Here is a 27,217-nt window from a genome sequence, read left to right as displayed (position 1 = left end):
ATTTTATTCATGAATGTGTAAAAGAACAGTTTACTTAAGCCCAGCATACACTGTAAGATTTTTAAAATCTTGTTGTTAATACCAGCTCACACTGTACGAGTGAATCGTCTGCGATGTGTGGCCAAAGCTCACGATGTATGTGCTCACACTGTACGTTCCAATCATCAAGCACAATCAGAGAGCTCACACTGTACGGGTGAAAATGGCTCGTCGGCCCCTGCTGACTGTCCTGCCCGTTAACAGCTGTCAATAAAGATACATTTGAAAGCTCTGATTTGTTCCGGAAGTGCAGGACAAGCGGTTTGCTTTGATAATTTGCGCTATACTGTGTGCCGAAACGTCCAAAAAGAAGATGCATCAGCGCATATGGTCTCGCAGATGGCTTGAGAGACGTGGACAGTATGGTTTGTCCATTTTACGAGAGTTGGAGGTAAGCCAGCTACAGCCGGGTGCACCCTCTGTGTGTGTGTGTGTTGTACCTCGTCTAGCGCGCTAGCTTGTATGTTTGTTGCGCTTGCTTGAAAATGAGAGCAGAAAAAACTTACCAGGCAGCTGAAGAATATTGGCTATCTCCTGCCTGCGTTTCTCTCGTTGATAGCGTTCGTGGTAGGTGGAAGAAGAAACGTCGAACAGGCACTCATACTGTTGCCACAGCTCAACCAACCTGGCCTCCATATTTACAGTCCGCCGACGCGTCGCCATGGTGATCTATGTCTTCGCGCAGGCGCAGTGAGGGATAAATGCACAGATGTTGGCGAATCAGTTCGTGGCTCTGCTTCAACTGTGCGAATGTCTGTGCCGGCCGACCAAAAGTTCTGACATGTCAGAAATTCATCCGACCATCCGACCATCCGACCGCGGTTCTGGAACAGATGATGGGCCCTCACCCCCCCCATGACATCTGGATGATGACATTAAGACTTTACTGTACACAAACTACATGTTTAAGACTATAATATAATATAATATAATATTGGTCTTTTTTACTGTATTTAACATTTTTAAGCAAAAAGAAAAGAAATATATTAATTGTAAATGTAGGAAATTACCTGGCTTCACGCCATAAAGTAGGGAGATACAATTTACAGAATATATAAATAACAGTTAAATCAAGGAATTCATAGATTTTTTTTCAGCTTGTGTTTAAACAAAATGTATGTGAAGTTTTGCTTACAGAATTTGGACTTATGATCTCAGTATTTTGAAAGCCTTGTCTACAGTCCTGACTGTTGGGTATGTTGTCACAGTGTTTGGGATCGGTGGGTCAGATAATTTTCTGTGACTTTTTCCTATTTAAGTCCCATTTCTGCTCCAGAGAAAATGTGCAGAGTCAGTCAAATCGCTCAAATAGTCAAGGCTTGATGTATGGATAAATACTATTTACAATAATATGCTTGTTAAAAACAATTTTTACCACACAGATGGAGAGTAAGCAGTGAAAGCAGACTGCAGACAGCAAGCCCTTGGCCAATTTATTTTAAACAATCTAGTCACAAATCCTCTTCCGTGAGTAAAGATCAGAGATCCATCTCTATTCACTCCCTGGGCACACTGAGCACATCTGCCCATGAATTCAAGATGAATAAATTATCATTAGGGATTGGTTTTCAAGAAATGGTTGTATATTTTTGTCATAATCATAAATACAAAATGATAATAATAATAATAATAATGATAATCATAATAAGCATATTTTACTCACTGAAAGTGCACAGCACCCAATGGAACTATAGACATAGAATGAGAGTAGAACAGACATTCCCATTCAAATCAATGTAGCAGGATGGTCAGAACAGTGGCCATTTTTCTGTGTACCTTTGCCATTGCAACTGTTTTAATGGGCTAACTTCAGTATAGACTATATCACAGTGATGTCACGGTAACATCAACAATCATTTCCTGGTAGACAACTGGCAATTGATTTCACTTGCAGAGATATGTGAAATTGGCAAACATGTTTTTTTCTGTTATTTGCAATTGTAACTGTAGCTTTTAAAGATACATATATAGTTAAACACGATCGACTGTCCTATTTGACATTTTTGTTGGGCTTATTTTATGTACTGTGTTGCCTTGCTAGCATCTTTGATGAACCAAATGAAAGCTAAGCAATGTACTGCTGCTGTTACAGCCACCAAGGAAATAGTTTTTTCAGCTTTACCTCACAAACTAACTGATCAAGGCAGCAGAAATGCAACTTCCATGTCCACCTAAGTAAAATGACTGTATTTTCAATGAAGTTTGGTGGTTTTTGCTTGAGTTTCCCATTGTAATGGGCGTGAACTCACTGAGGTGAGGTTTTATAGTAAAGACCAAATTAGCAGTGGAGTAGTATGAAGCATGGAGAGGCATCTTTTGTGCACTATTTCTGTTGCCAAAGGAATTGAGGATTGCTGGTTCAATTGCTTAATAATTCGGTTCATTAGCATCTCAAATTAGTGCGTGCACAATAAGGTACACATAAAACAGATTGTTTCCTCAGTCATTATCAGTTAACTAATTATTACATAATAATTAACTTCTCTATCACATTTGATTGGGAACTGATCATTAGCTAACAGTCAGTTCCTCATTCATTCCCCATCGGTTACCTTAGTCATTAATAATTCATCAACTGATAACTAATAATTAGCTACTGTATGACATTTGATTGGGAGTTACTCAAGAACTGACCATTAACTAATGGTTTGTAACTCTTTCATTCTTCATTAGTTCCTTAGTAACTACTCATTTTTTGTGTACTTACTGTAAGGTGTTACTGGCGTGTTGTCACCACAACAACCACAAACTCTCATTCTGTTTCTGTGTGGCTCACCCATATATGCATATTGGTTCATAGCTTTGTCCTCACAAATGATGAATACAAAGAGTTATTCAAATGTGAACAGCTAAAGTAAGTGCTTCACTTCTAAAAATAAACAGTAATTCTTTGTATGGAACAGGTTTTTCAAACAAAGTTGTTCATTTGTATTTTTATAGCCCCAGTCAAACAATAAGAAGCTCTCTTCTGTCTGTCAGACTCTAGCTCGAGGCGATTTGTCATCTGGCTGATGTTGAATACACTGAAATGTCAAACTCTCCTGTCATTGATGAACAACAGCACTCTGCTATCACAACCTAATATTTACTTTTCTCAGATTTTAAAATATGAATGTCAAACAGGGCTGTTTGTGTAGTTTCACTATCAACTTCATAATTATAAGTCTGAAGACTGCATGCTATTTTTTAGTGATTTCCCACCTATTGACTATAATTGGCAGCAACACAGCAGCAACCCAGTGGAGAATTCCTCTGGGTGCCATTGACAGGTCTATCCTCACTCTTCCTTTAGTGCTCTCTCAGGCATGGTAGTCGATGCAGGCTAGCCTGGGGAGCAATCAGCCCCTTGAGGCTCTATCCTGCCTGCCACAAATCACCATCACCACCAGCGTGATTCTTTCCTCCCATTCAACCTATTTCAAACAAGTAAAACATGCGCATACAAATGATCACATCTTCAAAGCATGAAAGAACGCTCTCTAATAAGCCTTGACAGCTTCCCTCATTGCAATTCAGACAACATATTTACTCTGTCTGTTCTAAAGGAAGCAAGATTCAGCTGGTACCATTTGTTTTCTGTACAGTATGCAAAGGCTGGTACAGCTGTGATGGAGCTAAAGTCTCTGCTGGGAAATTGACTTGTGCTTATTTTGACATGTAAACAAAATGGCCATTGGGGCATCTTTATAAAACTTCAACTCACAAACCCAATCACCGGAATGAATGTTTGTATTGTATATTGGTATGTTATTATATAACGGATGTTAAGATACCTGTTTTTCATGTCACTATCCCAGCAGCAAACACAGGAATGTATTTGTAACTAACAGCTATTTTTTGTGGCACTATCCCCAGTGGAAACACAGCAGCTGGTTGCTAAAAAAAACTCCCCCGTTTGGTGCCTAAATAGTCGCTGGAAAACTGACCAAAATGTTTTGTCTTTTTTTCTACCAGGCTATAAACATTTTTATTTCTGCTGTAAAGTTGGGCTTTTTCACATGGTGGTCTATGGGGATTTACTCTGTTTTAGAGGCAGCCTAAAGTGACCATTAGATAAACAGCAGTTTGGGCACTTATGCATTTGCTTCATTTTTCAGCCTCGGAGGTTGTCACTTACTTTACTCTCATCACCATTTACATCACATTAGGTAGCAAACGTACTTCGTTTAAAACAAAACATGATTTTTTTTCTAAACCTAACCGATTACTTTTGTTGCCTAAACCCAGACCGCTTCACAACATTAACCACATGTTACAGTGTTTTTTTTAAGCTGTGCGTTACATAGAGATGCTAAAGGGTCCCCTTTGCATCACTATCAGACGCCAAGGGCCATGACAAAGCTTGGGTATTTGACCTCCTGTGAATGAGAACTGGTTGGCCTAATTACATTTTACAAGTTAAACAGTAAGCAGCTACCTTCCAGTTGTCACACTGTACGAAGGCAATTTGTCATTAAGATGTTAAATGTGCTAAATAGGGATGCACTGTCTGTACTGTAGTGTAATTAACATCATATTAAGCATGCATATTGTTGTCATGGTGGCTCACCAGCAGATGGAGACATGAAACACAATACTTTTCATTGTATGTAATATTCATTAATTGTGCAAATTAAGAAAAAGCATGATAGTTCATTTTAAAGCCAATATCAGTTGATACAGCTGATGTGCCGATATTATCGCAGTGTCAAAATGTCAAACTATCATTGTCAGTGATATATATCAACACCCTGCTATCACCATGTGATATTTACAATGTAATATTTACATTATGAATTGATGGGAACAGCCAAGTGCATTATTAATATTTGTCTGTGCACAGCTTGTGCCAGGAACCTATGAAATCATAAAGTTGTACTGCAACTGGGAAGAATGCCTTATTCTCACAAATTGAGACCTGCTTGTTCAGTTGAAATTATGGACACTTCCAACACACATAAAATAACCATGAACATGAGGGTAAAATCCTACACTGCTTCTTCATTCTTTATTATAAAGCATCACATGGTGGCGAGTTAACATGTTTACTTTTGGGTTTGGAAGTTCTATGAAGGTTCTTTTATTATTTTCTGTATTACTTTGCTTCCACTGCCATGCCAAACCTCTTGATGCAGACCACTGCAAGTAGTTGACTAGAAAAATGATACTGTACTATCCCTGTGAGTTACTGAATGATCTTTAGCTAACAACTCCATCCAACATAGAAAATGGAAAGAGAACAAGAGAAGCCAGGAGAGATGGTGTTTTGAAATGATCTCATAAGTGGGAAGCTGTGGGAAATGACTTAGAGCACCTGTGGTTCTGAGGGCACTGGAGGGCTAAATATTGAGCGTGTACATTGCATTGTGTGTGGAAGCACAAAACAGCTGGGCTGAAGCAAGGGGAATTTTCAGCGCTCGTATTTTCCCAGCACTCATCGCCCATGTAATGGCTCTGTGATTTACAACAATGCACAGCGGGAGCTCTGCGAATGGCCGGGCCGTTTTTACACCATGCATCCATTAGCTGCTCAGCGGAGGGATTTTTACAAAGCACTTTATGTGTGCGAAGCAGGCAGGTATTGATGACAACAGCAGCTCCCAGGCATGACAGTCATCACAGGTTGGGACCAAGGACAAAGGAAGCAACAGCACAGGGAGAGATTGTCATGCTTTTTATTATTCAGCCTCATTTCCCCAGTCATCAAGCTCCTATTCCCCACTGCAGAGAGAAATATCTCAGGGACCCAGTTGGCTGCAGAGCAGGCAATTGTCAGCCTCCGAGTGTGGCAAGTGCCTGTCAAATCACCTGCTTTCTTCTTTTCTTTCTCCTTTTTTCTTCTGCTGATGTTCTCCCCTGGCGCCTACTGATACTGAGGCTAGATGATAGGCCGACCCTTGATCATTTAATGCCCTGTCGTTCACCGAAGGGAATCACATATTCACTTTGTTCTGTTTTAAAATACTGGAAATCATCTCTTGCTATCAAAGAAGACGAGTCTGTATTTATAACATACAGATGCACAGTGTTTGAGCCAGAGCATGCCATTGTGACAAAAACCATTGTAAAGCATTAAGTGTCTGATCACTATAACCGTGCTGTGCCCCACTATGCCCAAAAAGTGATGGTCAGTTGGTCAGTCTGTCAGTCCAGACTGACTTCTCTCCTAGCACCACCATGAGCTTTGCATTTGTGGCTTGGAGTGAATGTTCCTCCCAGGATGAATTGTAATAATTTTGGTAATCTCTTACCTTTGTTTCATTATCATGTCAAAATTTCAACTTATTTTAGTTTGTGACCAAGTGCCTGCAAAACTTATGACATTCCCATCAGCCTCAGCGGTACTTTGTGTTTAGTGCTTTTTAACCAATGTTAGCAATTACACTAAGTATCCGTGTTATATTTTTACTAAACTATTGCTGCATGTTCTGGTGCCACGTAAAGCGGTTATTTCTAACGAGCCATCACTGCATTTCCTGCTGGGATAGTAGCCCCAAAAGCGTATGTTTTAAGCCAAAACCTGGTCTTTGCCGAGCCATAAGTAAGGGGTTCTTGTGCCTAAACCAAACCACATGTTAACCACAACTTTGTTGAAATGTAAAGAAACATACAGTCATATAATAACATACAAATGTAACATATCTCACAAAAACATACATTGCCAATATTTATTTTGCCGATTGGGTTGTAGCTGGGACTCAATAGTACTGTTACCATAAGTAGAAAACATTCCCCACTAAATATAATTCTACTTTAAATGAAAGTGCAGTTTTAGAATAATGGAGAGGCCCATTACTGTGATACATTTGAGTACCACAGTAATGGGCTGCAGTAAATTGGGTTAAACATTTGTAAATGGCGCAGTCCTGACGATCACCCAAATTGTTATCCATATAATTTCATCAATTTTTTTATATTTTTTTTTGAGCTCTCACCACTTTTACAGTATTGTTAATTGTTCCCCTTGGACTGAGCAGTGACCCTTTAGAAAAGCATTACTGGGCCCATTTGACTCCTTTCCTTCTGACTTTTAAAACTGGATGCAGAAAAGTAGATGTGTAAACAGCTTTTCTCCGATGGATCTTCAAGGCAGCGAGATATTGAAGAATAGGGCTGCCCCTGACTAAGAATATTCCTGGTTGACCAATAGGGCTATTAGGCGACTAGTCACCCGCATGTTTACGATATTAATTTAATTATTAAATTGTATATTTTGGGCAGGGTAACACAATGGTTTGAGTTCAAGGTGTGAGAAAGAAAAGTATCAGTAACATTGTTAACACATTACAGAGAAATACAAAACCGTACTAATGAACCTTCATTAATATAAGCTTTTATTTTATCTACAAGTGCACGTCACACACTGAGTGAGCTGCCTGTTAATTACACTGTCACCAAAGCAGTAATGATTGTGCTAAGTGGCTAATGGGAATGTAGCTACTGACATGTTTCAGATGATACATCATGTTTGTAGTCGGCAAATGTTTGCCAGCATAGTTTACATATCACCTTGGGTTCGTCCTTCACCTTCTCTAAATGATCCCACATTTTGGATGTCCTGCCCGACATGTTATTAACTAGCCTGTGGAATAACTGCAGGTACCAGAAGTGTAAATCACGGGCCATACACATGTCTTTAACTACCTGGAAAATGCGAGGTTGGGCGCTAGGTGCCACTCTTGTGTCTATTCTGTGCCAGCTCTCAAGAGCACGGTGGCAGGTTGCATCTGAGGTTGCTAAGCAACCTTAAGCACTGTATAGCCTATTTACCTGAAATCCTAAGTGCAGAGCTGATCTTCTTCTAGGCGCTGTTTACAAGTGTATAGGCCTATCATCCCTGGGACGGATATAATTCTCTGGGTAGCCCTGCATTTACATGATCAACTTTTCCATATTTATCAGACATATTTACGAAAGAAGGGAGAGATATCTGTTGGCTGTGATTGGTTTGTAACGTGCTGAGCGTGGCCTCTTTCTGTGTATGTCCTTTCAAATTAAATTCCCACATGGTCCAGTCATAAAGGTTTTGATTTATTTTGACAAGGTGCAGCTCCTAATAGAGTTTCACATTTGTTTTTTTTGTTTTTTTTCTGCGATCACAGTAAGAGACCAATGAAATCTTGCCAACTAACGACCTTTCTGATCAACTAACATTTGGTTGACTATAAGGTGGCAGCCCTTTTGAAGTATGCCTTCTTTTTTTCTTTTGCAAGCAGTGAAAGTCACTTTTCTGCAGCTGAAAGAAGCTTCAGCATCCTCTGATATGTCCCCCAGTAATTCATTATCAGGAATAGCGTGTGTGTGTGTGTGTGTGTGTGTGTGTGTGTATAGTTAAGTGTAAAACATGTTAATCTATCCTTGTATTTCCCTTGAATGTACAAACACACCAAAGTACTCAGGAGGCTTTTTTTTCTGCATGGTGGATCATTAGATGTAAAATGCATTCCAGCATTGTACAGTAAAATTGTTTCGGACAGGTGACTTCCTCCAACACGGACGACACAGACAATCATAAGCTGCAACGCAGCCAAAGCGAGCGAGGCTGTTTATCACGAAGAGGGAATTAACTTCAAAGGGATTTGAAAATGTCCATGTGGAATGTAGGCTCTAGGATGAATTATGCATGAAAAATGCTTCACTAGAGTAATGTGCTGACACAATTTGTCACACGCCACAGGAATACATAAGTTGCAGGGTAGCCACGTTGGAGGAGTTGATGCAGCAAGGTGGTTTGGTTTCTTTGGGCCGTTGGAGGTCGTGCAACTGTGTAACCTACACCGACCACACGGTGAATTACTTATGAGACCCTTCTGTGGCTTAAGAGGATGCTGAGAGCCTTGATATACAGTAGCTTTGAAATTTTTTTGCTCACGACTTTAAATCTGTGTACGTGTGTGTGTGTGTGTGTGTGTGTGTGTGTGTGAGGAGCAGTAGGATTTGAAGGCTGGGCTTGAGGCCATGTATCATCCCCAAGCATCTTTAAAAGCCTGTCCTGCTGTCAGTTTGGGGAGGATGCACATTTGAGCACTGACATTTTGATGGAGAGGAAGGCAAAAAGCAGCAAGGATTTCAAATACTCGGGCAAAAGTCTGAGTTCAGCAACTGAATCTACACTTACCCCTTACACCAAGAAAGCCTTAAGATGTTTTTCTCATTGCCCTCACTTGACTGATTAATCTATTCAAAGTGCTCATCAGTAAAGTGTGAGACACCATGCTGTGCTGGAGAGGAATTTATTAAATAACCGATACTGCCTTATTAAATGTGCCTCTGTACAGTTTCCTGTCAAACCAACAAGTCCTCCAGCCCATACAACCACACCCCTACTGGTGGATGACCGCTTGTATATGACCATTAACGGTTCTAGTTTTAAACTTATCATTAATGAACGGTCCAAGTTGCACCAAAACTATGTAGTTAGGTACAAAAAAAATATCATAGTTTAGCTTAAAATATCTAAGTTTGTTACTGACATAGGCTACATCGTGAACACTTGTCTCCTGGGTGAAAGTCCTGTTGTTGCTTTAACCATACACCTCCTCTCCCTCCCACCCTAAGTGACCATTATACTACATTACCCGACTTCCTTCTTTGCTTTCATCATAATAACTGCTTTCAATAGAGGTCGCCGCCTAACAACAAATGTAAATATGTTTGATAATTGCAGGTTTAACTAATAACCTTTGTGGTCCTGTATTGGAAGACAATGGGCCGGGCGAGGCGGAGGCGCAGTGCACCTGCGCTTTGCCAACTGGGTGTGGCCAGGCGGATTTTGTAAGTTTGGCATACCGTGTGCCCTGGCGCAGCTACTCTTCTATCCCACCTCCGTCCCTCCTACCGGCGCAAGTCGGAAACAGGGAGGAGAGAAGGCGTGGAGTGGGTTTTACACACATCACACCAATCAAATGAGCCCCTCTCCTCGCCCTTAAATGCGCCGCGCGAAGGCGTAATGACAGTTTACTCAATTCGCCATGGCAGAAGAGAGCAGCAGCGTCAGACAGCCAAACTTCTCCCAGGAGGAAACTGATGTTTTGGTACGGGAGGTCCAAGCTCGCAGTGTCCGAATATACGGAACTGCGAGCAGACCTCCACGGGCTGATGATGCAAAGGTAGCCTGGGAGGAGGTCACCACAACTGTAAATCAATGTGTGTTTCTCTTGTGCGCGTGCGCTCTCTCTTTCTCTCTCGCAGTCTCACTCTGTTTCTTTTCTTTTGGCTTTTCTAAGATGATGGTGCCAATCCCCTTTGATCTGACATCAGATGTGATGGGACAGTCGATATAGAGATACATTTATGTGCTGATTGCAGATAGTTGCATTGAATAGTGGTTTTTGGGTATTTATTGCATTGTTAATGTGCCTGACATTCTGGAAACCTGCCTGTGAGGTTTTGGTGACGTGTGCACACTGTCCACCAGTCAGCCAAACTTCGGCTTACACCGGCTGCGCTCCGCCTGCGCTGACAGTAGACGTGGTTTCAGCTGGCGAGCTTTTAGCGCACCTTCGGCGAAGCCTTTTGGCACGAAACTGTCACTGCGCCAAGCTGGATCTGTCGACACCTCCCCCTGCTGCGCCGCCACACCCATCTCAGCGCACATCGGTCTGCCAAACTACCAAACTGAGCGCGCCTCGGGTTGCGCTGCTCAAAACTAGCTCTGCGCGGGGTTCGCCACCCTGCGCTGTGCCGGGAAACTAGAGCCGAATATCTCCAACAAGTTCTCATCCGAGGCCATCAAATACCAGCCCATTCTCAACCTTCATGCATGATATGGATGCCAAAGACACCCTTTTAGGTCTCTATGAGATGCATCATTCAATGTCTTTATGTGATGTCTTCTGGATGAATCTCAAAACTAGGGCTACGTATTGTTTGGGTTTTTTTCTGATAATAGTACTGTTTCGACACTTTTAAAATGGCACCGATACCTAAATGGTACCTGACTTCACTCACTAATTTTAAGTTTGTGGGAACTTGGATTTGAGGAATTGAATCATTTATTCACTGACAGATAGCCCCAAGACACACTGCACTGCTAGGCTTCACTTCATACTCTCTTCTCCAGTTCTGACCCACAATCCTCTGCAGCGAAAGATTTGTCACATTGTCAGAAGTGGCAATGATGGATGACAGCACATTCAGGTGACTAGTGGCCAGTTGATTAGTAATAATAGGAATATTAATTGTTTAATTGAATAAAATAATCATAAATATAACCAACAACAAAGGGGCCTAAGTATTTATAAATTGATAGAGAAATGCATAGCCTATGTTATTTTACTATCATGAACAAATATGTTCTATCTAATCTAATCTACAATGCATGCAGTTATTACATATTGTAACAACAGCAGAGCTCTCCAGCTTTGCCTTCATCTCTGGTGAGCTCAGTGAGCGGCGTTTTGTTTTAGCTCTATGGTAACGGATATATGAGTAAGAGGGTCAAAGTTCAGGGTGTAATGTTATGAGAAAGTAGTATGTCCCAATTGTGTGCATACTGTACATGCAAGTACAATATGTACTTTTTAAGGGCAGCTGCAGTAAAAAGGAAATTGTATGTGATTCGCAACGCACCCAAGCTCTCTCTCTCTCTCTCCATGCCATATTGGCACTGGGTTTTGGTACCCAACCGTTGTTGTAACATGTGGTTAAAGTTGTCTAAAGGATTGCAGTTAGGTTTAAGCAACAAAACTATGTGTTTTAAGTCACATATGTACATCACAGATGGGTGTAATTTACATGACATTACTAAAAAACAGTACCAACTTTCAGTTAAAATAACACTGACTTTGGGTTTCACACGGGACACCAACAGAGGTCTCCTGGGTGTGGACTTTCTTGCTCTTTATACTACATCAGATGCTCTCAGTGGCAACATTGCTGCACATGGGTTTACACTGGGATTTGTATAAAGTCCGGTGCATCTTGTAGACACACGAGGGGCATGACAAAGCATTATCTGTCTTTGACGACCTTTGAAATACAACAGGGCGGTCTCTCTAGAACAGATGAATATTCAAGGACTGATCTGCTTATAAGAATTAGTCTTAGTGACCCATCGTTGGCATTAAGTGTTGTATACATGCAAAGAATAACCTGGCAATAGTTCCCATGCAGGTTAAAGCCTTCTTTGAGTTATGTTAACATGAATATTTAATTTTCTGTGACTGAGTCATCCTGTTGCCGTGACTGAACCCGTTACAGACTATTCCTCTCCCTCTCTCACTGAGCGACAGTAGCTTAAGAAATGATAATCGTTTTATTTAACACTGGTACTGCCACTAAGCTTTTTGTTGACATCAAATGTACCCATAAGGTTGTTCCAGTGAGTTTGATAAGAGGTATCCATTCTGCAGTAAATGCACGGGATTAAAGCAGGCATCATAACTGGCTTTGAGCTGACATAGGTTACAGTGCTCTATATTAAAGTTCATAACCCTATTAGTCCCACCACAATGCTGTTATTCCGAACAGTGTCTACGAGAGGCTTAAAATTGGCACATCCTGTCTATCAACATACTAAGCAGCCTGAATGTACAGTACAGGCCAAAAGTTTGGACACACCTTCTCATTCAATGCGTTTTCTTTATTTTCATGACTATTTACATTGTAGATTCTCACTGAAGGCATCAAAACTATGAATGAACACATGTGGAGTTATGTACTTAACAAAAAAAGGTGAAATAACTGAAAACATGTTTTATATTCTAGTTTCTTCAAAATAGCCACCCTTTGCTCTGATTACTGCTTTGCACACTCTTGGCATTCTCTCCATGAGCTTCAAGAGGTAGTCACCTGAAATGGTTTCCACTTCACAGGTGTGCCTTATCAGGGTTAATTAGTGGAATTTCTTGCTTTATCAATGGGGTTGGGACCATCAGTTGTGTTGTGCAGAAGTCAGGTTAATACATAGCCGACAGCCCTATTGGACAACTGTTAAAATTCATATTATGGCAAGAACCAATCAGCTAACTAAAGAAAAACAAGTGGCCATCATTACTTTAAGAAATGAAGGTCAGTCAGTCCGGAAAATTGCAAAAACTTTCAATATGTCCCCAAGTGGAGTCGCAAAAACCATCAAGCGCTACAACCAAACTGGCACACATGAGGACCGACCCAGGAAAGGAAGACCAAGAGTCACCTCTGCTTCTGAGGATAAGTTCATCCGAGTCACCAGCCTCAGAAATCGCAAGTTAACAGCAGCTCAGATCAGAGACCAGATGAATGCCACACAGAGTTCTAGCAGCAGACCCATCTCTAGAACAACTGTTAAGAGGAGACTGCGCCAATCAGGCCTTCATGGTCAAATAGCTGCTAGGAAACCACTGCTAAGGAGAGACAACAAGCAGAAGAGATTTGTTTGGGCCAAGAAACACAAGGAATGGACATTAGACCAGTGGAAATCTGTGCTTTGGTCTGATGAGTCCAAATTTGAGATCTTTGGTTCCAACCGCCGTGTCTTTGTGAGACGCAGAAAAGGTGAACGGATGGATTCCACATGCCTGGTTCCCACTGTGAAGCATGGAGGAGGAGGTGTGATGGTGTGGGGGTGTTTTGCTGGTGACACTGTTGGGGATTTATTCAAAATTGAAGGCACACTGAACCAGCATGGCTACCACAGCATCCTGCAGCGACATGCCATCCCATCCGGTTTGCGTTTAGTTGGACCATCATTTATTTTTCAACAGGACAATGACCCCAAACACACCTCCAGGCTGTGTAAGGGCTATTTGACCAAGAAGGAGAGTGATGGAGTGCTGCGGCAGATGACCTGGCCTCCACAGTCACCGGACCTGAACCCAATCGAGATGATTTGGGGTGAGCTGGACCGCAGAGTGAAGGCAAAGGGGCCAACAAGTGCTAAACACCTCTGGGAACTCCTTCAAGACTGTTGGAAAACCATTTCAGGTGACTACCTCTTGAAGCTCATGGAGAGAATGCCAAGAGTGTGCAAAGCAGTAATCAGAGCAAAGGGTGGCTATTTTGAAGAAACTAGAATATAAAATATGTTTTCAGTTATTTCACCTTTTTTTGTTAAGTACATAACTCCACATGTGTTCATTCATAGTTTTGATGCCTTCAGTGAGAATCTACAATGTAAATAGTCATGAAAATAAAGAAAACGCATTGAAAGAGAAGGTGTGTCCAAACTTTTGGCCTGTACTGTATGTTTGACTGGAAGTTCCAGTGTAAAGCCAACCCTAAATCTGTTGTAACTAGTTTCAAATCAAACTAAACAGTAGTCAAAATTCCGTCAAAGATTGTTCCATCAGGAAGCATTCAAGGAGGGAGAAAGCCACGAGGAACTAGTGATGAAAATGTACAACCAATTTACTAAAAAGAAGAGATATTATATGCTTTCACATATGAACAAACTAAAATTGATGTGTTGTCATTATTAATAATCCAAAGATCATTTATTGTTAGCTTATGTTGTGCTTTGATGATTTTGCTTAAATGAAGATGACTGTTTCACATACAGATACTTCCATCTTGGCAAAAAGATTCTATTGAAGTCAACACTGAAACATGTTCTGTTACAAGTGTTAACCAAGGGCATTTTAACTCAGCATAAAATCACACATAAAACTAAACATACCTGTATATCATAGTAGAGAATGTGCATGTCACTGTCAACATAAATGTGAAGGTCCCTGCCATCTTTCTAACTGCTGTTAATAAGGAAAGAATTACAGCTGCTTGTTGAAGGTGTAAAGTTAAATCTTTCTAACTTTCTAAATAACCTCCATGGTCAGGTGTGATTTTACTTACAACTTCACTTCATAGCATAAGTTCCACACTACATTAAAATAAGCTACATATGAGCTGACACACTGCTGGCACAAGAAAGATAATCTAGGTTGTAACCCTTTGTTGCATTTTTCTGTGTTGATTCAAGCAACATTTGACCATCAGTTTTGGTTGAATCTCTAAAAATGGGTAATGACTGCACCTCAATCGCCAGAAAAAAAATGTGTTTCTTCTAACCACGGATATGTTACTTGCATGTTGTTATGTAGAAGATATGATGAAGCTTCACATTTCAACAATGCTGTGCATGTGATTAGGTTTAGGCAAAAAAATATTTTAAAAAAAAAAATAGTGATGGTACGAAAAGACAGCCTCTTTTTGTGGCACTGTCCCTGACTGAAAAGCAGTGGATTGCTACAAATCACTCATGTTTAATGGGTAAAAAGCCACTGAAATTGCAGTGATGACTCACTAAAAAAACAACATGTTTTGTCGTTTGTTGTCCTTAAACATTGGTCTGCAGCTTTGCAAGGCTTCCGGCTGAGGTGACGCACCATCCACCATCCCGTACACCTCCCAGTGACAAAGTCAGCTTATGTACCAGGTCACTTTAGGAACGCTGATATGATACGTATGAAATGCGCAAATGTAACATATTCATGTTTTCCAGAAATGTATAATTCTAACAGTGTCTTATGGCTATTGTGAATATTTGCTTATGGTATGTATTGGTTATAATGCTTTAGAAATATAATACTGTATTAGTAATTACAATAACGGTAGGGCGGCACTGTGGTGCAGTGGTTAGTGTTGCAAGAGGGTTCCTTGTTTGAAACCCGGGGGTGGGGGGTTCAAACCCTGGGGTGGGGAAGCACTTCTGTGCAGAGTTTGCATGTTCTTTCCATGTCAGCGGGCAACAATTGGCAAGAATTGGCTCTTTATGCATTTCCGTTAAGTGAAGTAAACAAACAACTGTACCTATCAGCTTTGTGCTCATGGAAACAAACCACAAGATCATACTTAATTTATAACCGCTGATAAGATGGGTGAGTACTTGCTGTAATACTACCTTTATACTCTAAAATACATGCACGTTCTACATTGTCATTTTACTATTATGACATACAACATAGCCAACAGCAAGTAGGTTGTTATTAGCACTGGTCATTACAAGAAATTTTAAGCTCCAGTTTGTGGGTCAGTTTGGGTGACTGATTAAAGCATATGTTTGGGGGTCGGGCAGGTTGCATTGGCTCTCATAACGGGCCAGGTTGGTGCAGGTTTTAAAAAATACTGACCCGTGTATCACCGATGAACAGTTATATCAAAAACCTCCAGACATCCTTCTGTAAGAACTATTTACTATTGTTTGGCTCCTTATAGAGTTTTTATTATTAAAAATTTTAACTGGATTTCAGGCCTAAATTGTACTTTCACATCATCTATCATTAATTTTAAATACAACTGCTCGTCAGAAAATGTATAATGCATCTATATTAGAAGCCAACAAGAGAATTTCAGAGGCACATAAAGAAGGAAAAATAATAAAACACAATTTTTGCTGGGATGACCGACAGACCAATGAAATCTGCTAGTCAGGATGTGAGAGTGCTCAAAAACATTCTGATCTGATATTTGTAGCCCACAGGAACAAACACGCTGCCTTCTGAGTGATCAAACCTCTGACCTGCTGTTGACCAGGCAGCCTCACTCACTGCAGGCTATGTTAACCCCACAAACAACAAGAATGTAAGCACAGGTCTCAAAGGTGGTTTGTAATCCAGCTGCAGGCTGTGAGATGGCTCACTGGTGTAATGAGGTACTAAATTGGACAAATTGAACTCTGCTCCTGAGACCTTCACACTGAAGCACACTCTGTTTTAACTGCCAGCTGCATGATATCAAATTAAATACGCTTTTATGTCAGAAGAATTGATGTAATGTAATGATGCCTTGAAGGGGAAAACGCACTCTTTGAATAAGATCATTGTGCAGTATGTTTCATATGGGAAATCATGAAAAGAGGAGATTCCACCTAATCCTGGAAGCACTATAATTAAGAAAAGTTTTACGGCACTGCAAAGCGTAAGAGTACGTTTATAGATATGAATGACACCAGAAATGTAGAGCACCTTGAATTAAAGCAGAATACAAAATGGAAGAAATCCATTACTGGTTTTCTCAAAAAGGTGCATTTTTCCCCATTCAAGGCTTTTCTTCCCCGAGGTCTTGAGGTTGTTTCTGCTATTTGTGCTGTGTTTCAAATATTCTTTCATTTTAATATCACACCAGCTCACTTTTCAGTTTTATTATAATGACAGTGGAGAGAGAAACAAGTCTTGGACTTGTATTGTTATACCTGTAAAATGTTGTCATGAGAGTATCTACTGAATCTTCTTCCATGTGCATGGAAATCGGGGTTATACATTAATCATTAAGCTCATATGTATGCATAGGCATATGCCTGTATATTCTGCTTTTAAAGATTAATTTTCTTATAACTGCGAGAGTAAAAATTATGCATGGTTGTGCTAACAGGTTTACTTTGTGGACACACTGTGTACACAGCGCCTTGTAAAGCAGTGTCTCAAAGAGAGAGTGTCGTTGATAAGTTGCAAGGTGATGTGAGGGAGACAAGGGATTTGGCAAAGGATTTAATTTATTTTTTGACATTTCATTTTTGAAATTCTACACAAGTGTAGCTATGCTAGCATTTCCTGTTGGTTTGCTGAATATTTAAATATTATCACTTTATGAAGTTCCATTTCTACATATCCGCCTGACACAGAGCAACATCAGCATTTATTTGAGGCTGTGTTTCTGCTCACCTGATGAATGTAAGTCCAATATTCCCTCGCCTTTTAGCTCTGTTTTGGTCTCCACCGACTCCTGAGAAAATGCTCCACTATGCTCACCGACTACTAGAGGTGGGGGTAAGTCACACATGCTAGTCAGAAGCAAGTCTCAAGTCTTTAGGTTAAAGCAAGTCCCAAGTTACTGTGGTGAGAATCAGGAAATCAAGTCCCTGCAATAAGTCAAGCAAGTCACAGGTCAAGTTAAATGAAATTCCGATGAGTTTCCACATTTAAATCAGTTAAATATTAATAATAATGAAAACACCTGTAGCCTGCTTACACCTTTTAACACCTTTAACTGCTGATATTCAACATGTTGTTGCAATCAGGGACAACCCTCCTAATAAAGAGCACTGGAGAGTGGAGCTGTAAAAGTTTGATATAGTACCATGGCTAAAAACACAAGCTAACAAGTTAGTCATAAAGACATGTTCAGGTACATTTCTTTGTGGGACTCTTAGTGACGGATGAAGTTGGATGTTGTGGTTGTCATGTCACCAATTTTTTGAGCTGTAGACTTTATACTGCTATTCTCTTCTCACTACCGTCACCAACAACATAATCTTTGAATTCAAATTTTATTTTTGGACTGTCCCCCTCTGTGAGAGGTGCCTCATGTGTTGGCTTCTGTCAGTCTGTTTTGAACTAGTGCATTGTCAGGTTTGCTACAAAATGTAACTTCTCAGTATATTGGGAAAAAAGCAATATTAGCTTTAAAAAGTCAAGTCCTTTGGAGTCATCTGTCTCAAGTCTCAAGTCATGATTACCAAGTCAAAGTCGAGTCTTTTATCAATGTTCGTTAAGCACGCTTCAAGTCCTCAAATTTGCAACATGAGTCTAACTTGAGTCTAGTCATGTGACTCGAGTCCCCCACCTCTACTAGCTAGGTTTAGCTAAGTTTGTCTGTCTGCCGTTTAGTGCTGAGCAGGTAGCGTACAGTAATTTACTGTGAGTAGTGTAGTAGTGAGTTTTTTGGGTGAAACCAGCTGTTTGCTGGGAACAAGGTTGTATAACGGTTTGGCTGTTAAATCAAAATTAGTGAGCAGAAAGATGCTAAAAAGCTTTGTAGAGCTGAGGGGAACTTCATATTGGGTCAGAGTTCTCTGTGGTTTCATGACCATGAGCAGCTCCTTCACATTACACACAGCCATTTGACCCATTGTTAATATAAAATATTGATCGTCAGTTACTTTTTGTAAACACAACATTTTAACTTGGCCCCTAAACATTGTTTTTCTTTTTTTTTTTAATCCTCCATAGTATACCTTTAGGGTCACCAACACGGTTGGCCTTCTGTCACTGTTGGGCTATCAGTTAGTGTCTATGACTGTAGTTTTTGTAGTGTGTCCTGCATCATTAGCACTAGTTGGTCATTTTTTGGCAAATTCAGCATGTTAAATCAGCTTCAGAACATTTGAAGCCCGTCAGTAAAATAAGTCACTCTGATTGGCACTTCAGCTCAGTGCACGAGAACACAAAGGGAAGTGAGAAGGGCAAACAACTAAAGTCAAGAGGGTGTGAGATCAAAACATGTTATATTAGTTAAGATTTTTTTCTTTTAGCTCTCTGGCAGAAACAGTTTATAATTGTGTTATTGTTTGCTAGTACACAGTAAATATCATTTGTTCCTTCAGTATCAGGTTGTGTTGTAATGTGCTAATTGACTAGACAGCTACCGTCTGCCTGCTGGTATGGAGAGTTATTTCCTTTCAAGCAGATGCAGAACATAGATGCTAGCTGGCTGTAGTCTTTGCGATGTGTTGAAGTGCAACTTTTTGGTCAAGACACAGGCAATGTGAGCCTTCATTGCTTGTTTGATTTGGGTTTGGTGTGTCTTTGCCTTAAGATTCCAAGCACAGACATGAGTTTTCATGCAGAATCCATGAAGAATGAACTTAGAACTTGTAAGTACAGTATGAAACTCAACTTACCAGTACATCTTCATGATCACTTACACATGACCTCATATGCTTTCCTACACATTTATGAATAATTTAAAATTCCATATATAGCAAGGTTAGCAAAATCTGAAACCAGCCAGTAAATGTTAAACTGCTATAAAGCTCAGGGTAGCTCAAAACGTTGGGGGGTTTAGAGGGGCATTCAGGTGCCTACCTGTCAGCTATAATAAAGAAAGAGATAATGCTGATGGAAACGCTGTGAAAGGCTGTGTTACCTGACAGCTTTGTCAGGAGCCCTGCACTGTGCTCCTCAGTGCATCAGCATCTTATCACTGAACTGACATTACAACACATAGCACCTGTGTTTTGTCTCCTTTGATAGCTTGACTGTGAGATTTTTGTTTAGCCGAAGTGGGATACTAAAAAGTACGGTTACTCTTGTGACAAAACAGCTGCCATAGCTTTATTTGTCAGAGACTCAACATACGTCTCAGGGGTGCAAAAGCCAATAAATCTTTTAGTAAACACAAAGAAAAGAGGATTGAAAGTTTCCACCCAGCTTTATTAATTTTATGTCTCCTGGTTACATCTGGATTTAAAACAGAAGGCTGTGCAGGATAAATTGGATTGAAAACCATTTATTTGGCTCTGTATGTCCCTGTGCTCCATGATACTGGAGCTATAGAAATGATTTATACGTCTTTGGTTCCTATCACCTACATCTTTACGACAATTTTCCAAATCCTCAATGTTTTTTTTTTAAGGTTAGGGTCAGAATATCTGCTAGCTGACGAAGATTCAGTGCAGTAAATCAAGGCATTTTGTGTGCACGGGTTTATGTCTGATTGTATATTCTGCTGCATCGCTGTGTTCCGCCACATTAAGCTCTCCAGTAAAATAAGCATGACAGCTTGTTGTGTTGTAGCTGTTTTGTCCTCGCAGGATACACACAGCAGGATGTCCCTCTTATAGAGCAGACTGTGATTATGCTGTGTAGTTCACCTGAAGACAACATGCAATTCCCACTGCACACACAGAAACTGCATTGATTATGTGCAGTAAAAATAAAGCAACAAAAACAACGCTGCATCTGTCATTCTGTCATGTATTCGCCCTCGGTTATGCCGCCGCCGTGTATCCCCACCGGGGCATACTGCAGGTTTCCTCTAGATTTATTTCCATCTGTGCTATTAAACCACGGGAGCACTGGGGACACTGTTTATACTGTGTATGAGACAGACAGCCATCGGCTTGTCTTGACACAGTCATCAGTGGGTTGAGTGATTGAGCCTGTAAGTGTATCAGTTCTGCAAGCCCGGGAGAGATGAGGACAGCAATTGTGCGATGATAAACTGATCTGATGAGGCTATGTGTTGGTCCGGGTTGCTGGACCGATACATGAAAGGCTTCCATTCACCTGTTGAATCACACAACAATAGGTATTAGATGGCAACCTTTTGACACCGGGCATCACAAGAGAAGAAGAGGGCTTTGGTCAACATGTGGAACAAAAGCTTCATAAATCACACAGGAGAAAGACATTTTTGAATCTTGTCACTAGCTGATAAAACCTGCTGCTTCCTGTAAAGTATAAAGACAACTATTTAGCCATATTATTGGTAGGTCAAAATTGAACCAAATGGATTTGGTTGACCATCAGGTTGCTCACTACATTTCCAGATCTCAGGAACTGACTTAGTGAGCATAATATTATTATCAGTGGAATGATATCTAGTGAAATCTATGTAGACCTATCACGATAACCAGTTTTGTTTGATAATATATATATATATATGTATATATATATATATATATATGGTATTGTTGTCATTTCAAGATAATTTTATGCCACTGATGTAATAATATAATAGTATAATAATGCAAGTAAAGCCTTTCAAAGAGCAATGGACTTTAAATCCAATTCAGACATTGGAATTAGATAACCTGTCAGTATATCCTCCTGAGACCCTGCATCCACAAATGTGGACATTACATTTTGGCTTTCCAGCACCTTATACTTCATTCTACTTAATTTAGAACTGTTGTCCTTGTTAGTGGACATTTTAATGCTCCGTGTGCAGCTGATCCTGACACAAAAGTGGACAAGGTAAAAAACCTGATCAAATTTTATGGTTGAAACTTGTTTATTTGTGCTAAATTACACCTGTTGTTTGATGTGACATACAAATTTGACCAATTTTAGCAAAAGTAACAAGCTGAAATGCTGTTGATTGGGAAGTACTTGTTTGAGGACATTGGGACTAAATCATTATTATAATTATAATATAATTATCCCAGCATTACACACAGGCCAAGTAGGTGTGACAGACTACCAATTCAGTTTTGTCATTTATTACACATTTGTTACACGCTATAAAAATAAACCCATTGTCCCCATATGAGGACATCTTTTTCTCAAAAAAAAAGTACATTCTGTTCAAAGACCAATGCTCAGTTTTTTATACTTATTAGGTCCTACGTTCCCAAATAGCTTGGAGAAATTAAAAATGCATACTAAACAAAAGCTGGGGTCTTAGGAGGATATACAAGAAAGTATAGATATAAAATTCTGGTAACTTTATAGGAGTAGCCCAAAAAATATTCAGTTTGAGAAAAAATTTGGCCAACAAACAAAAACAAAAACCAAGGTATGCCTCCTTCCATTAGACAAGCTGAAAGTAGCCTCAGGAACACCACAGTTACCTCCATGATCTGGCTGATGTGCTGCAGTGTGGGACAGCCTTCAAGCTGGGCTGTTTACTGGTGGATTTATGGAGTGGAAGATGAAGTTGTTGCAGGGTGAAACTACAAATGGCCGACTTTTTGGCTCTTTACCAGGGGTTTGCAAGCCAGTGACAATCAGGACCGTGCGTCTTTCACACTTAAAGTGCAGCTGCAGGCAACCTGTGAGCTGTGCCATGTTGTCTTTGAAGAGTTGTTTTGTTTTTCTTTGAACTCACGCAAGTATGTGGAGGTGGTAAAAAAAAAAGGGAGAATCACAGTGCTCAGGTCTTATGCTGGTTGGGAAAACCCTGCTGTTTATTCTGGCATCATGTTTGCTAAAATTATGATGATATTCTTATGTAAACAAACACACATGTAAACACAACTGACAATAATCAAGTTCAGCAAAATGATCGAGTTGATGTCCATCGTATGATAAGTCAGTGATCTTATTATCGTGACAGGCCTAAATCCATGACATACTATTTGTAAATAAGGCTAATAGGACACAACAGTTGTAGCCAGAAGTATGATGTTTTCAGGTTGTCTGTCCATATGTCCGTACATCTGTACATTCTTTCGTCCCATTCTTATGATCATGGTATCTAAGTAATGCCTCAAATGAATTCCCTTAAATTTGGCACAAACATCCACTTGGACTCAAAGTAACGTCACATCCGTCCCATTCTCGTGAATGAATGACTGAATTTCTTCAGATTTGGCACTTGAGTGGACTTGGACTCAAGAATGAACTGAATACACTTGGGTGGTCAAAGGTCAAAGATCACTGTGACTTCACAAAACACATTTTTGGCCATAACTCAAGAATTCATACCCTAATTAAATTCACACAAATGTTGAATAGGGTAAAATAAAGAAGTGATGGCATTTTACATTCGAAAGGTCGACTAAACTGAGACATCATAATATTTGACAAAGGCCCTTTTCTGGCCATTACTCAACATCATATCTCAGGAACAGAAGGGGAGACTTTTTTTTTTTTAAGATTTTTTGCCTTTAATTGATAGGACAGTGAAGTGTGAAGGGGGGAGAGAGAGAGGGAGAGACATGCAGCAAAGGGCCACAGGCTGGAGTCGAACCCGGGCCGCTGCGGCGACAGCCTTGTACATGGGGCGCCTGCTCTACCGCCAAGCCACCAACGCCCCAGAAGGGGAGACATTTGGCCAGATACTAAACTGGTGACACTGATCTTGGGAGTCCACCTTGAAATTGTGCGGATCGTATAGATTTTCTGTGCTGCCGCGTTAAAGTTGTGTGTGAAGCATCCACATTTTGCAAAAACATACACTTGTATTAAATTCCTTCGAAGTCCTCCCTACATAAAGTCTGGACAATGTAAACTGCAACTTGTCTGCTTGGTGGGGGCATACAACTACTGTAATTCCAGTTTTTACATAAATAGGTTATTGCTTATTCGACTCTGAATATGAGACTTGCAATGTATTACTGATAAACCTGACCCTTTCCCCTCTCTGTGTGTCTTTCTCCAACAGTCTGAAGAATCAGATATGTGTCCAGTGAGCGTGGGCCCGAAGATAAAAACCAACTACTGGATTGATGTCAGACAAGCTGTGGTCAGCTTGCCCTGCTTTTTCTGCCTCTGCCCCGCTTCTGCTCTCCTCTACATCATTTCTCTCTCTCTCTCTATCTTTTCTCTCTTCTGTCTTTCACTCTGTTTGTTTCAGCCGACCGGACGAAGAGGAGAATAAAGAGATTTTTTTGTAACACTCTAGCACTGCATCAACTCTCTCACCTGTCGGTATACAGTACAGTTTAAACAGTTTCTCCGCATCGCTGGCCACTCTTAAATCATTGACCTTTGACATTCCACTGCAGCTGTGTTTTTCAATTCCACTGAGAGCATTACAGTGGATCTAATACACAGCAGCCTTTCTAAAATGCATGGACTAAAATTACACTTCATTTTCAACACAAGTACTGTATGTGGAATTTTGACTTGAGAAAATGAGGGTTGTTTTTAACTCTTTTTGTTTGCTTTTACTTGAGTGAAACAGCATATTTATTTAAAATTAAAAGGAGGGGGTATACATTATTGAGCATTGTGGGCTTTAACTTTGAGTCAGTCATTCTCTTTGCCCTCAGATTCTGTATGGTACACACAGTGCAACTCAGCTATAACGCTTTTATTACATACGTGCTTGCAGTGGAGCTAAATCCCCTTGTGTCTTAAAGGGGTTGATGGCAATAATGACACCGGTGGGACTCTTATCTTATATGTTGTAATGGTATTATCTTCTATGGGCTTGACTTCTGTCTGTGACTGTGGTAGAATTAATAAGATGTGTCTGCATCTACACAGAAACAGAAGATCATTTTTAAAGCTTTAAAGGATATTATCACATTATTACATTTATTTTTGTAGATTAAGCTAACATTCTTATAAGTAATAATAACTCACTCACTAATTTATTGCTGAGATCTGGCGAGGCAAGAAACACATGCAGTGCTCATCTTTGACTCAAAGTAAAGTGGTTTAGATAATCTGGCTAAACTGCTTGCTTGTTTACAACCTGACTGATAATCTGACCAACCCACCACCAGAAAAAAACTGTACATCAGCAAACCATGAATACATTATATTTGCACATTATTATGTAGTGGATATGTTGAAAATACACTGTTGTTAAAATTTGGTTGGGTTTGGACACAAAAACCACTGCTGGATGTGGACATTTTAGCCAAAGTGTTTCCAGTATGCCCACTAGAAACACAGCAAAAGTTCACCACAAAACAACTTCGTTTGGTCCCTAAAAAGCCGCTAGAAACACAGCGCCAGGTTGCAACAAAACAACCACGTTAGCCGCTGGGAACACAGTGATGGGGTGGAAACAAAGCACCCACATTGTCTACTGGATCACAGTGATGGGGCACAACAAAGCAGCCACTTTAGCTGCTGGAAACACAGCGACTGGTTGCAGGAAACGTCCACTTTAGCTGCTGGAAACACAGGGACGGTTCACTTAAAAACACCCATGTTTGGTCCCTAAAAAGCTGCTGGAAACAAAGCACTGACTGGCTAAAACACAACCACTTTTTTTGTTTGTTGGTCATAAACAGCGGCCTGCACCTTGGCAGGCGTCTCACCTAGGGGACATGCCATCCACCATCCCCTACACCTCTCGATGACAAAGTCAGCTCGTACACTATGTCAGTTTATAAATGTTGATATGATGCATATGAAATGTGCAAACGTAGCGTATACATGGTTTGCTGAAATGTACAATGCCAACATTTTCTTCTAACAACTGTGCTGCTGACGACTCATGTTTCTTGTCCAAATTAGCCGGAGCAATCGCACCATGCACCCAAATCTGAGCGATGACTTTGGTGAAGACATTGTTACCAACAGAAATTATGTCCAAAGCTACAAAAATGAGACTTCAGTTACGATAAACTAAAACAACAACCAAAATTGGTTCCACCCAAGTCAAACAAATATTAGAAGACACGTTCTCTTCCACAAATTTTAATTTTTCTTTTGCTTTGTAATGCAACACATATAGTCTACTGTATGTGGTCAGTGTTATAGGCTTATAGATCATTCCTCTGGTTAAGATGCTTTCACTTCAGTATGGTCTTCATCTCAGGGAGGTTGCATAAGTGAAATTTAACACTGCTGTTGAGAGTCAAACATGTACTGAGTCTGTCCCATTACAGAGTCTTGTAGAATGTGTCGGTAGATAAGATAAAATGGACTGAACCATAACTGGTATGGATCTTATAAAAAGAATATTGATATTGTGGAGTGTTTTAAAGGGTAATTCAGCTTTATATATATATATATAAATATATTCGTATATCTTATTCGAAGCTTATGTAGCATTCTTCTTTCTAACATGTCCTGTTAAGAAATTAAAGATGTTGACTTTAAAGCCAGTGTTGTATAAATGAGAACCATGAGGAAAATTATAACTGAATAATATATTACTGTTGTGGATCAGATTACTTTGTAATTGCTATCTGTTTACAGTATAAGTGATTTCTTCTACTGTTATTTCCAGTGCTGTGTCAACTGCAGAACTGTGTTTGATCAAAATGTAGCTTTGACTCATGTTGTTAAAGCGCTTTATTTTGCAGAGACCTCTAAGTTTATTGACAGCTGACATGACTTGAACACCGTGCAGGAGATACATACTGCAGAGAAAGAGAAAAAAATCATCACAAAACATCACAGACTGAAAACGAACTGTTGCTGGCTGATGTCAGAGCCGCCAGCTGATGTAAGAGATGCCACCGCTGATGACATTAACAATAATTTATAGAAATGTGTTTTTTAATATTGCAAATAAGAAGTGCACGTAGGATTTGTTATTGCAAGTCTGGGGGAAAAAAAAAACTCCAATGAAATGCTTTTGCTCAGCCGGAGTATTAACATTTCTGTCCAAAGGTTACTTTGGATCAGTCATTTCTCCTTCATCACAGGAAGTCCACCTCTCATACACCCTCTAGTCCCCTTGTGCTCTGGGTTATGTGCTCTATTGTGTCTGAGAAAAGATTAAAAGACACTTGCAACTACACAAACTGCTTTGTATTGTGTTGCCTTTATTTCTTGTTTACAATAATTATAGTCTGTCTGTATAGTATGTTATTATAATCACAGTAATTAATGTTTTTAACATGTCACCCACCAGCTTTAAGATGGGAAAAGCAGAAAGCAATTTAAAATCACTACCACCACCAAGGCAACACAGCACAGTTCTCTTAATTTGTTGTTTTAATAACATATCATGCCTTGCAATGTTTAATCTGAAATAATAATTTGGTTAGTTAATTACTTAAGTTATTTATTGTACTGTATCATGCATATATAATAATATAAGTGCCCAGCCCTAATGTACTTAAAACACCAAAATATTGTTGCAGAAACAGACAAGAACACACAGTAACTTCTTATATTACATTACAGTGCAATAACTTAATGTCTTATGT

The 27,217-nt window shown here is 40.0% G+C and overlaps 1 protein-coding gene across 1 annotated transcript in view; it reads left to right on the top strand.

Moving 5' to 3' along the window:
- The window catches only part of zmat4a (zinc finger, matrin-type 4a), a 225,278-nt gene extending 198,469 nt beyond the window's left edge, over positions 1 to 26,809 (top strand). Inside the window, exon 7 of the mRNA XM_078170954.1 lies at positions 23,761 to 26,809. Coding sequence (XP_078027080.1) covers positions 23,761 to 23,788 — 28 coding nt within the window. The 3' untranslated portion in view covers positions 23,789 to 26,809. The remainder of the gene's footprint in view (positions 1 to 23,760) is intronic.
- Positions 26,810 to 27,217: the final 408 nt, after the last annotated feature.

The sequence above is a fragment of the Epinephelus lanceolatus genome, chromosome 9 (assembly GCF_041903045.1).
Source record: "Epinephelus lanceolatus isolate andai-2023 chromosome 9, ASM4190304v1, whole genome shotgun sequence".
Classification (NCBI taxonomy): domain Eukaryota; kingdom Metazoa; phylum Chordata; class Actinopteri; order Perciformes; family Serranidae; genus Epinephelus; species Epinephelus lanceolatus.
The sequence above is the reverse complement of the archived record's forward strand: the minus strand, read 5'-3'. Positions and strand labels throughout refer to the sequence as shown.